This window comes from Polypterus senegalus, chromosome 12 (assembly GCF_016835505.1).
Source record: "Polypterus senegalus isolate Bchr_013 chromosome 12, ASM1683550v1, whole genome shotgun sequence".
NCBI lineage: Eukaryota > Metazoa > Chordata > Cladistia > Polypteriformes > Polypteridae > Polypterus > Polypterus senegalus.
The window spans coordinates 102,011,472-102,025,123 of record NC_053165.1 but is presented as its reverse complement, the minus strand read 5'-3'; the positions used below and the strand labels follow the sequence as shown (position 1 = coordinate 102,025,123).

Genomic DNA, 13,652 nt, shown 5'->3' with positions numbered 1-13,652 from the left:
TACATTATCCTCTTTATCTGAGTTTGGCTCAAATGAAAAAGATTTGTCTTAAAATGTGTTATTCAACTATCCTGTAATAATTACCAGCTCTTCATAGGAATTAGAGCCATTATGGAGACCAACACTGGATAGACAATTCTAGGCATGGTCCCACAAGCGCTTTAGTGTAACCTATCTTGAATTGCACTCCAAACACTATGGTTAATAAAGCGACACTGTATTCCATGTGGCTGAGGACATTTACTTCTATCAGTCAAGTAACCAGATAAGCACAGTATGCACAAACCATTTTCATCAGGAAATTAAAAAAACTACTTCTTAGTATATTAAGAATTATATAAAATGCCCATAATGCTATAAAATGATCCCACCAGATCACAATTAAATGCAGACATTTTAAAAATAACTGACAGTCACATTTAAAAGCTATTATTCATTTAACCATACACAATTACAAAATGCATCTACATGAACACTGAAACGAAGAAGACTGAGGCTCACTAGCATAAACAAAATAACAGAGCTAGTGTAACTTTTATTAAGTGCCTCTTGAGAATACTGAATTGGAATTACACTATAGAGCAGTACAGTTCTGACCAAAGATCTGAAGTCTCTTGAAATGGTTGATGGTTGTAGTAGTAATGTAAACATGCTTTGAACTAATACAAGAAAGAGACTTTGGTTTAATTTTGTTTCATAAAACAGGAAAACTTACTCTAGGCATTTTAATGATCTAAGCACAAGTGCTAGTCGAACTTCAGAACATCTTTTATCAATAAGGTGCTGTACCAATCCTATGTAAAAAATATACCACAGCAGTAGCTTTGGTATGTAAAACGGGGCTAAAAACAGTTATAGGGTTATGTTAATTTAGCACGGTTCTTCAAAATCATTTGAATTAGAAGTTTTATATCTCTAAATATATTTACGTTTCCTCCTCCCATACAAAAGTTTGATTATCAGTCAGTTCATACTAGTTTAGCACCAGTGGTGACATTTTTTAAAAGCTACTAATTTTGACATATATACAGTACTTACAACATATAATCATTTCATTCAGTAAGCCAGTGGTGTGAATGATCTTAAAACTTTCTTATAAACAAGTCAATACCAGATGAGATCTGGATAGATTTAAAGATCATGTATGATTTTTCAGTTTGATTCATGTTGACAGTTATTGCCTCCTTCTCACCTTGGCGTTTTATCCAATGAAGGAAATTCCAGCCATTAGTGTAAAACCCAAAAGAATAAAGAGAACTTTAAGTAAAGGTTGATCAGTGTTGTTGAGCTCATGTGGAAGTATTTCCAAAAAGGTGATATAAATGAAGGTTCCAGCAGCAATGCCTTCCAAGATAGCCTGTACAAGCAGTCCGGCTTTGATGTGGGCCTCAGTCACAAGGATCCCGATAAAAATTCCCAGTGGAGACATCATAGAAAAAACCAGAAGATAGGCCATCAGCCAAAGCTGGGGTACTGCACTCTGCACAAGTTTTAGTGAAAGGCTAAACACTATAATGCTCTTGTGAATTAAAATGGCAATACATATCTCCAGTACCTGTGCAAAAAACATGAATTCAATGACAGTTTATTACAGTATATGAAAACCTAACATTATACTCCAGTACTAATGTCTCAAAATAAGGTGTTAGCTATCCGATATTCAACTCTAATTCTAGATGCATGCAAGATAGGTTCCCTAATGCACACATGTACTAATAACTATGGTCCCTCCTACAAGAAAAGAAAAAAAAAAAAACACTGAAAAAGTTACTCAAAAATACAACACAGGCCTCCTACCTATTCTCCTACCAAACTGAAATATGTGACATTTATTTGTAAGACAGTAAATAAGGCCCATATCATGTTGTGCAGCATGCTACATCTTCAAATGAAATGAAATACAAGTAATGTAATGTTCTTTTGATTTTATTCAAGGCTAGGCTAGATTTTATAGGATAATTGAAATGTTCATTTCCTATGTACTTCTTGACCTGACGAAATGGTCGAGAGGAATATTGGATATAAATGTTTAACTGCTGTTTGATTAGCTTACATTAATATAATGAATTATATTCATTTCTCAACAATTGAAATTGGTGTTACTATAGTCATAAAATGTTACAGTCAGGAATTAATTACCAGCCTTGCTGAAAAGCTAACCATGTAGACAAAGTTACAATGGCAAAGTGGCTGCATAAGTCCATGCTAAAACAAAAGGCCACAGACACTCAGGTAACACTTTTTTTTTTTTTAAAAAGTGGTATATGGAAATCATCTCAGAACACACAAGACAGACTCTGAAGCAGAAGGGCTACAGCAGCAGGAGACCACACTGGGTTTCACTTTTGTCAGCTAAGTACAGGGAGGTTAAACTACAATGGGCATATAATAACCAAAAACTGGTTAAATGTAGATCTAAAATTGTCACCTGATCTTATGAATCATCATTTCTGCTTGGATATACAGATGGTTTGGTCAGAATTTGTATAAACAGCAGTGAACCTATGGAACTATCATGCCTTGTGTCTGGAGTGAAGATTGGTGGCGATAGTGAATATAGTGGAAAAAGTTTTCTAATATCAAATGTGTCACAGCATACCTAAGCATAACAGCAAACCATATGCATCTTTTTATTAACACACTGTATGCTTTTTTTAATGGATACTTCCATCAAAATATTAAGTCATACCTTAAAGGACATACTTCCGGTTGGTCCCATGAATAGGACAGGAACTTTAGTTTACTCTAAAAGCCTGCAGAGTTCCCAGATCTCATCTCACAGAATGTCTTTAGGGTGAAGTGTAGCGCTAAATTAAGCGGTATGAATATTTGGCTAAAAAATCTTTAGCAACTGAATGATGCGACCAAGGAAACATGGACAAAAATTCCAAGGGTATACTTCAAGCACCTTGTTGAATCCATGTTTCAATATATTCCACTTCTGGAAGGTAAATGGGGTCCTACTTGGTACTTGATAGCTGTGCATTACTCACAAAAAAGTGTGCAATACAGTGGCCTCTTAGTAACAATGCAATGAATGCAATATTAGTGAAAGACTGCGAGTGTAAATTAAACTACAGTATATCTTGTCAGAGTCATATGAATACTTTAAAACAATACTGTGCAAAGTTTTACAATACTTTTCAACAGGCCTACCTTTGAATCAGTGGTTTGTAATCCAATAGCCAAACCTTCAAAAACTGAATGAAAGGACAAAGAAAGGAACAGCATAAAAGAACGAAAAGAAGAGTGAGCATGGACATCAACATGCACATGATGTTCACCACTCTCAAGGTGACTGTGGTGCCCATGGCTATGGGAGGAAGGCAAAAGAAGTGGTGTAGCCTCCCCAGATCTTCTTCCAGTATAATCTAAAATGAACCGCTCAAGAATTAAGACCAGGAAGAAACCTGAAGCCATTATGAACTCTGCGATTGGAAAGTCGGTCTAAAAATAAATAAACAAATAAATTAATTAATAACAATAAAAAAAAAGATTAACATTAATAGGATTTATCCAAACTGGAAATGAAAAACATTTTAATCAACTTACATCAACAGCTCGCGCTTCCAACTGTGCTCCAATATCAGACAGGTAGTCTGGGATGATATCCAGAAGACATGCAGAAAGAAAGACACCTCCTGCAAAGCAGCTGACGAAGGCTAGTATAATCCTATGACTTTCTAAGAATGAATAAAGAATAGTATAACATTAATAATCATTTATTAATTTGATATGCATCATGCTAGGAACAGTCAAATGATTCTGTAACATCCCTGTTCTGAACTCTAAGAGCAAAAAGACCCAATGTTACCACTTGGTCCAGAGAAAAAGAAAGAAGAAAAACAAAATACCACAACCAAACAGGTTAAGGCCCAAACACATTGCTATTAACCATGTAAGAGTTAAAAACCAAAATAACCACATTATTGTTATATATTGATTTACATATTTTGCTAAAGAGGTTTTCAGTATGAATTAAAAAACTAAATGCTGTTTTTCATCCTGAAGGAGTCTGAACACCAGATTTTCAGAAACTAGCTAAATGTTCAGCATACATTCCAAAATAGCTTTTAGGATTAAGCATTAGCGAGATCACTTGTTTTTTAGGCATTATACAGTATGTTGCCATACTTTATAGAAATGACCAACCAACCAGCTAAAATGTGGTTAGTGATGTTCAACTCAGAATTAGTATATCATAAATACATTAAAATGACGAACAGAAAAAAAATCTTGGAGCAGTAGTTTTAATGGAATCAGTTAGAGAATCTATTGACATTTTTCTTTCATCCAAAAATGATGTTATGATGAAAATATTTACTGATAAATACATCAATACTTAATTTACCATACTTAAAATATTATCATCGGCAGCTGAGACAGCCCAAAAACAAAACTGCCACGCACCTAGACTGGCTACAAAACTTCAGCTTGGGGGGGGTAGGAGTGTCACATGCTGGGAATCTGAAGCAACAGAAGCACACTTCTCTACAAAAAGAGGGAGAAAATCCCTAAATGCAATGCACAAACTGTTTCTGATGTGAAAAATGTAATGTCTGCTATCTTTCATTGAATTTTCAACTTGGAACTGAATAAAGTCATGATAGAGATATCTATCTATTATATATATCTCCTACAAACAATTCACAGTATTTATGATTGATATAGGATGTGTTTTAATGGTAGTAAAGAGGCATTTGTAAATGTATTTACTAAATAAACTGCTTAATTTACTTGCACCATTGTTATATTATGCACCACTATTTTTAAAAAAAATCATCCTACAAGTGATACTATAGCATTCTATGCTGTATTACAAGCTTTACACACAGTTTTGACCCACCAGTCATTAACACTAGAATTACCAGAGCCTACGAAAAAACTCGTAGATCCGTCCCACCTTAAATCTCTTCTCACCTCTCCGTCAGCGTCTTTTGTCCTTTAAATGTGTTGATAAGCAGCAAGCAGTCTGCTATCACATCCCCCACCGGTGCACAATTTTCTCAGCTCAAGTCTGTTTACCTGCGTGTCAGTTGCTTGGAGTTTTATAGTGTGAGAAGTGAAGCAAAAAAAAAAAAAAAAAAAAAACACACACCTTTTATAAATACTATATCGTTATTTGGAACACATGCATGTCATGTGTGTTCCGTGTCTAAAACGATCTATGTAAACACATCGTTAAAGAAAATTTTTTTCTCAAAACGGACTCATCGGGGATCAAACCCGTGAAGTTTTAATTACCAGTCAACAGTTGATACCATTGCACCACCGAAGCAGTCGTAGTAAATGCGTTTCAATGTCGCACCCTAACCTGTGTCGTTTTTCTGCAATTATATTTTTGAACAAAAGCGTACTAGTTCTGTTATATTTGTACCTTTTGTGAAAGTGTTTCTTTGATATTTGGACTTCAGGCTTCACACATTATAAACTTCATGTTCTCATTTTGTCAATTATTACTAAAACAAGAAAAACGTTTCTTTTTTAACAATGTGTTTACATAGATCGTTTTAGACATGGAACACACATGAAATGCATGTGTTCCAAATAACAATATATTGCGTTTATCAAAGGTGCGATTTTGCTTCACTTCTCACTCTATACAACTCCAAGCAACTGACACGCAGGTAAACAGACTTGAGCTGAGAAAACTGTGCGCCAGTGGGGGATGTGATAGCAGACTGCTTTCTGCTTATCATCACATTTTAAAGGACAAAAGACATTGACAGAGAGGTGAGAAGCGATTTAAGGTGGGATGGATCTACAAGTTTTTTCGTAGGCTCTGGTAATTCTAGTGTTAAGGTATCTCTGTGAGGTCATTAGTTATTTGCTTGGCCTGAATTATAAGACTATGCCACAGTAAGCACCCATACTAACATTCCGTTTGCACTACCAAATTAGTTATTCCCTATTCTTAAATTCACTCATAATTTTCAGACTGTTACTTCCTCTGTTTCACACTTTATGCTGTACATTTTAATTTGGTACTGATGCTTATTTATTGTTAATTTTCAGGAAAATTTGTTTGCTGCACCATGGTGTTATATTAGATATTGTATTAGTGGTGTGTGTGTTTGATGTTTGCAGTGGAACTAGCAACATATCCTCTTTTATTTTTGCTGTAAGGTATGACAAAAAATGAACTGAACACTAATTTCACACAAGGTCAATTTTAAAAGTCTATTTTCTCTGCGTACACCCCAGTTTTCGAATCCCTAAATATTTTGAAATTTTAAAAAAGCAGTTCACACTGCTATTTCTATTTTAAGAAATTAATTTTACTTTTATTTAACTTTGCTTGGCTGGATTGTTATAAAGTCCATTTATACCAGAGACTGAAGTGAAGCAGTTGCAACATTTATAGACAGATGTAAGAGGCTAGGGCCAGATGAGAGTATGGCAGTAGATTTTGTTCATCCTCCAATTCCATACTTCACATTTTCCCTAGGAATCTCCCCATGGCTTATTTTTTTGTTTATACAATAAGTACATTATGCATCTTTCAATACCCAAGATTAATTTGGCTATGGTTAGGATTTGAGCTGTAACAACTAATTGATGATGAAGACAGCTGCCAAGGAATTTAGTTATTGATTAGTTTAGTCATTCATATTAGGCACAATCATAGACCTAGAGTAACAATCACATTTTGAAGTATGATGGAGAGAGGGTGACTGAAAGTGCAAGACCTGTAAAAATAACCTTACTCAGTATGGGAACACAATCATGATATGGAAGCACCTGAAAAGAAGATCCATTAGAGTAATTGTGGTCCCTCTCTCATTCACACTTGGGGACAATCCAGCAGTACTTTCAATATCACTTTCTTGCATTTTTTATGGGTGGTCAGAATGCTTATATGACAGTGCAGAATTCATGTCATTAAGGGATTGTAAAAATTCTTTTGCAAAGTGAGCTAGTATTTTATGCCATACTATAAAGACAAAAAAGCCAGAAAAATTGAAGAGTCTTTATTGCCACCTACAGCAGACAGAATCAAATACTTGTAATACACACTAGGCAACTGTTGTCGACACTTAACAAGGGTTTCTGCTATCCAACTCTGAAAGTGTTAAGCTGGACCTTAAAGTTTGTAACTTGTAAAATTATTGCCATGTACTTTTTTGGCAAATGTAATTTCAGATCAACTAGTTGATAAGCAAAATAGTTATAGTCTTCTTTTGGCTGCTCCCATTAGTGGTTGCCACAGTGAATTATCTTGTTCCATATCCTCCTGTCCTCTGCATCTTGCTTTGTTACACCAATCACCTGCATGTCCTCTATCACCACATCCATAAACCTCCTCTTAGGCCTTCTTCTTCACCTCTTGCCTGGCAGCTCTATTAATAGCATTGTTTTGCCAATATACCTAGCATTTGTCAACTGCACATGTCCAAACCAACACAATCTCGCCTCTCGGACTTCCAAACCTGAGCTGACCCTCTAATGTACTTGTTCCTAATCCTATCCATCCTCATCACACGCAATGTAAATCTTAGCATCTTTAACTCTGCCACATCCAGCACGGTCTCCTGTTTTATTGATAGTAATTTTGAAAATACATTATATTAATGCAGACCTTTCATAAAATGGCTACATGCAGCATTCTATACTAAATCCATGTTTAATCAGAAGAGTACAGTACAAAACACATATATAGTGTGCCGTTAACAGGCAGAAAACATCCTATTTTTGATTTTAATGGGCCTCGTAAAATTGTGGCAAAGTCACAAAATCTGTATGTACACAATCAATGACATTTGTGTAGTTTCTGAATGTTTGTTTCAAATACAATTTTGTTATACTGTTTCACTTGTTTTTTCCATTTCATTTCAGTAACAAATATAAATTTACTGCAACATTAACTTAAAAAAATTAAAGTTAACTAAATATTGATGTAAACATAAATGAATCATATTTAACTCAGAAACAACATTAAAAGGTCATGTTACATGTGGCGACTGTGCACTACAAAAATTTAGAATGTAACCCATCTTCAGTAGTAGTGGTTCATCTTCCATGACATATCTTTCACTTTAACATATCCATGCCAATTGACTTGCATAGTGAAGACATTGCAGGCTTAATGCCTATGATTCACAGAACCCCATACTAACCTTGCATGAAACTGCATTATATTGCTTAAAAAAAAAAACTTTTAGATGATCCTTTATACTATTTGGCTTAGATGGGGAACAGGAAATCTAACCAGTGAGCTCAACTAGATCATTTTGTAACCTGAGCAGCTACTTACATCTTCAAACACTTTTCGTACTTAAATTCACTGAACTCAGTGAAGAACTTCCCCAGTGTTAAGTAGCATCTCTGTAAACAATATCAGCAATGTGACATTGTGCAACTTCTAGTCTTTGAATATGTCAGACTTACTGACAGCTTTTGCTGACATTATTGTTGGAACATGTCTATTTTCCACCACATTTGCTCACCCTTTTATCTGATAGTCAAAAGCATGCTGCCTGAAAGAGCTGGTGCAGAAATGTCTTCAGTCCTACTTTATAAGTACAGTTTACATTCATCTTTAGTGGATGTGAGCTGTAGTACATATCAGACTGGAAACAAGTCCTGGCAGACCAGAGTACTACAACAACCAACCCTAAGCTTCAAAATGAGTATTACTAACTTTTAGTTCTGCATCAATAATTAGCAGAATGGGTGAGAAGATATCTGCACGGCCACCACCTATTAAACTTGTACTACTTGCAGCACTGTTTGTTTTCTTTAAGGACTACACACTGCAATGTTTAGAAATGCTTTACCATTACTACAGTTCTATAAACACAAAGTTAAAACAAAATAAAGGTGCCTTCTTAATACCACCTTATATAATAGTGGTTTAACATTTAATACTCTTTACAGTGAGGGAGCAATTTTTAAAATTGATTTAAATATATTTCACAAATAAAATATCATCATACTATAATAATAATTTATAGTATTTCCACAGCTAGGTTAAAACAGACTGTACAGTCATCCTGGCAAACAGTTATGCCTCTTAATTATCAAAGAAAGATCTGTTCCAAGTTATGAAGTAAAGTTTTGTACTAGGATTTGAAACTGGTTTAACCTGCACATTAACCCAACATATACCCCCAAGTGGTCACTTGACTGTCCTGTGTTTAAGCCCCTGAGTAGTGAAAACAATCAAGAAAATGACTAAACCAATACAAGTGTCAGAGTCTAGAAAGAGAATGAAAACCTGAAGCCTTATTCACAACAAGATATTATCCATATAATTTAAAATAAAGAAATTCATTGTAAAATGTAGGCAGTATTGACTGAAGTGCATTAATACAATCAAAGCTACTAAATAGGCAACAAATTATGCATATGAAACTAAGTAACAAATCTACTGTATTATAGCAAACATTACACTAAAACAAAAATGTTTGTAATTTCTGATTATCTCGGATGGGAAATTGATATATTTGTATACAACAGCTCCAAAATTTGTTTGACTGTGAAAACACAAGAATCTACACAAAACAAAAACCACAAGAAAATATTATGCTATTTTGCGTGTGGAACCATTCAAAAAAAGCTGATGATTTCAGTTCCCAATGTTTAGACCTCTTTTCCTGTGTGTGTGTCATTTTTCAGTATATTGAAAATTAAATCAACATGCAGAACTTCCCTACTTTATTTCAAAATAGATATTCTCATGAAAGCAGCTTTTAGTTTTCTGTTTCAGTAAGATCCCAGCCAAAATATCTCATTAAAGTATCCATCCATCTATCAAACTCCTAACCCACTTCTCCTGTTCAATGTCACATGAAGTATATGCCTTCCCCAGAAGCACTGTGTAGGACATTGGATGGGGTACCAGTCCATCATGGAGCCACCTAACACAAATGTCCACAGTCAGCCAATTAATTGAACTTGGAAAAAGTTTGGGTTGTGAAAGGAAACCCTCACTATTCAATATTTTCTCAGAAGAAAATGTAGTACAAATTCATGATATAATAAAGAGTGTAGAGTAATACTTGAGTTTCTTCCAGATGTACTCTGTTCATGCTGCTACATACATCTGTCACACAACAAAAATCACCACCATGAAAACTTTCAAATCAGTTTTACATTAAGTGAAATAAAGTCACAGTAGGTCCCAATGTGAGTCACAGCCTTAAACCTGTGTCTGTTTTAAAATGACAGCCACAAACTGTATCAACACCTGACATCTAACTAAGGCACCAAACAAGCACACAGTATTAATCCGAACATGTAACAATGGGCATTTTCACTACAAAAATTATTTGAATTGTATTCAATCAAATTCACTAGAAAATAAAGCATTAAAAAAAAAAAAAAAAAAGACGACATGAACTACATGTGATTTAGAATGAAGAGCCGAGAACAAACACAGGACATAATATCCTCTGGCAAAAGTGTTGAAACCATAAAATTTAAATGGGAACTGCTTCTGTAATTTAGTGCACTAGTCTCAAAGTTCAACACATTCTGGAACTGGCAGTTAGAAAAATATTTTATAAGGATTGTGCAGTTCAACTCTTGGCAATTAGACACACACACACTATATATATATATATATATATATATATATATACATATACATACACACATACTGTAAACAGACATTACATGTGAAACATGAGTAATGTAAAGAATATGGACTAAACCTCTGAAGAGATTCACATAAACTCATGCGTGCAATACCTATTTGCATAAAACAAACTAAAACTTGTTTTTTGTTGTAAGCATATTTTTATGAGTGCCAGTCCTTTGTAAATATGCATTGTTAAGTAACAATTTTGTAATTGTTTCATATTTGACATTTTTATACAGCATATAAACAGATGACAAACCACACAAGATGGCAAGATCCCTCAAATTTAGTTAAACAACAAAAACACTCAAATGTATCTTATGGAAACAAGTCTGTAACAATTTTACAAAATATATATTTGTTATGAGTTGTAAAATTGTAAGACTGGACAAATCATACAAAAATCCAGCATGAAAACTACTGCATCATCTAAGCACTATGAGGCTTGCTTTTTAGATGTCACAAAGTCACAATTCATTTATCAGTACAATCCACTTGACTCCAAAAGTTCTTTTAGATTTAAGGAAAATCATTCGGGAACTTTTTTTTTTTTCTCAACTGGTTTTAACATGATCTGCTTAAGCAAAATGCTGAATGTATTTCACAGTAAGATATGAAAAATGTAGATTTACTGGGTTGTATGTCATTGTGCCCTTTGATGGTCTGGAGTCCATAGTCTTTGGCTGTTGGAACTGGCTGCTCTACATACTTTATGTATTTTGTACACTCATGTTTAAGTTATGAGTACTAATATGGTTAAAAAAAAATAACAGATAAAGTATTTTCTCAAGTAATGATTAAGCAATCTTTTTTTGTTAATTATAATATTTGCATAAATTCTGATGAAATAGATATCAGCCTTTCTAAAAATTGTGCTTCAGTGGTGACATGGGGAAATCCCTCCCAATATTAAAAACTAAATTCACGCTATGAATTATGATCCATAAGCAGGATTATGCAAACCTTGTTTAAAAGCAGTTCTTTTGCTCGTTTAGAATCTTATCAGCAGGTACAAAGTAGCTGTATCACCGTAGGCACACATTTCATTTACAGACCATACAATGGAGTAAATATGAAACAAGAAGTTAAACAACTAGTAATATTCTCTGTATTACTGACTGAACATGAGAACGGGATTACGAATGCCAATATAAAATTAAAAACAAAAAATGAAACCCATAAATATGAAAATGACACTGTACTAGATGAACTGTATATATTTTGGGGGGAGCTCTAACATTACAAGATTACATTGTAAACAGCTGAAGAGTTGAGCAACAAATAAGTACAGTTGGTCATTTAATATTGAAACCACAACAAAAATAAATTCACAGGACTTTTTCCATCCATCCTCCAACCCGCTATATTCTAACTACAGGGTCACGGGGGTCTGCTGGAGCCAATCCCTGCCAACACTGGGCGCAAGGCAGGAAACAAACCTCGGGCAGGGTGCCAGACCACCGCAGGGCACAAGACTTTATACGTGCCTTTAGTTTCCACATTACTTTAAATGCAATGAGAGAAAATAGTCTCGGGGCTGAACTCCAAGCAGTTTTTTTTTTTTAAACCTCTGCACACTTTTGTTAGGGACTGTACGAACGTAGCCAATCTCTGGGTGTGCTGTTCGTTGTAAGGGATTCGCATCTATTCGGGCGTTCCTCCATCAAACTACAAGATAGTGAGAAGTCGGTTTTCACGTACCTGTGCCACTTGAGTTTCGGAACCACTGCAGTCTTGCGGGTAACATGCCGAAGAAGAGGGTCAGCGCCAGCAAGCCTACGAGGGCACAAACCTTCACAAGCAGCAGGTACTCCATTGCGAGGCGTCTTGCTTGTACTTGTGCAGTTAACACGAAAGTCCTTTAAAATTCCTCCTAAAATCACGTTAAAACGAAAAGCTTTTGGTCGCCGGTAAAGCACTAGCGCAAGCAGACGACACGCTTTTTAAAAGCTTATTCTAAAACCAAAATGTACGTTAAAAAAGAGCGTCTTTGGGATGAATAGTGCATTGAGTTGCTGTAATTAAAGTGGTTAAAACTATGGAAACTTTTCGTTAAAAAAGCTGAATAGTTAAAAATACTTTTGTATGAAGAAAAAATAGGTTGCAGTGCGAAACACTGATTTCAGTCTACTATTAATTTTCAGTTACGTGCGGCTTTTCGTCAGCCACAAAAATCAATAAGGAGCATAAAGTAGAAATGTTAACGTTTTTACATAACTTTTGTGTACTTTTTTTTTTTTGCCGATCTTCACCAAAAAATCTAAGCAAAACACTTCCCACAATACAAGCACACAGCACCTTCCCCGTAAGCGCTTCGGTTTCAATGAGAATTACACCTTCATAACATCCCTGCCTATCTGAGCACGCCCATTCTTTTTTACTCTAGCCTGTTATTGGTGTTCGTCACTTGAACGACGCGGTGATTGACGAACCTGCAGTTAGAAAGGCGTGGTAGACGCCACCCCAGGCGGAAGCGTAAACGTTTCACATTGTAGCAGCTGCCGAATTGTGACTGAGGCGCATGTGACTGGATTAAAGTACGGTGACTCATAAGGGTACAGCTGATTTAACAAATTTCAGATTGAAAGAAACGAGGAAGTGTATTCTTTGGAAAGTCATGCATTAGAAATACAGTCCACGACAGGTAACGCATAACTTGATCCCATGTATGCCGGTATTATACACATACATATATCGTTAGACTGGTGGGTTGGCACCCTGCCCAGGATTGGTTCCTGCCTTGTGCCCTGTGTTGGCTGGGATTGGCTCCAGCAGACCCCCGTGACCCTGTATTCGGATTCAGCGGGTTAGAAAATGGATGAATATATCGTTAGAATGATAACGTAATGGCCGAAGTTCTGAATTATGAAATGACTTTTAATAAAACACTTAATCCAACGGTTTTCAGCATATGCGGCCAGCCTTTTGCCTGAAAGCAGGAACCAGATATAAACGGAAATTGCCCATCGTAAAGCCTACTTTCAATAAACATTATACGTTAAAAAGGACGCGTACTGTTACTGTTCTGAGGCACCAAATCACTAGTGTTACATCTTGAAGAGTGTGAAAT

General features: G+C 35.4%; 1 protein-coding gene across 1 annotated transcript; it reads right to left on the bottom strand.

Annotated features, from left to right (window-relative positions):
* Positions 1–422: 422 nt before the first annotated feature.
* On the bottom strand, positions 423–12,904 carry slc39a1 (solute carrier family 39 member 1). Its single transcript, XM_039773055.1, has 4 exons — positions 12,284–12,904; positions 3,553–3,683; positions 3,157–3,447; positions 423–1,555 (listed from the first exon to the last, which is right to left on the bottom strand). Exons 1-4 carry the CDS (start codon positions 12,396–12,398, stop codon positions 1,202–1,204), a joined length of 891 nt encoding a protein of 296 aa, XP_039628989.1. The 5' UTR covers positions 12,399–12,904; the 3' UTR covers positions 423–1,201.
* Positions 12,905–13,652: the final 748 nt, after the last annotated feature.

Bases quoted from the DNA above. Each gene is read 5' to 3' on its own strand.
- slc39a1 (XM_039773055.1), bottom strand. From the start codon at position 12,398: ATGGAGTACCTGCTGCTTGTGAAGGTTTGTGCCCTCGTAGGCTTGCTG. The intron at 3,448-3,552 runs GTAAGTTGATTA...ATTTATTTTTAG, and splicing joins TGGAAGCGCGAGCTGTTGAT to ACCGACTTTCCAATCGCAGA. The intron at 1,556-3,156 runs GTAGGCCTGTTG...TTTTTTGCACAG, and splicing joins TACAAACCACTGATTCAAAG to GTACTGGAGATATGTATTGC.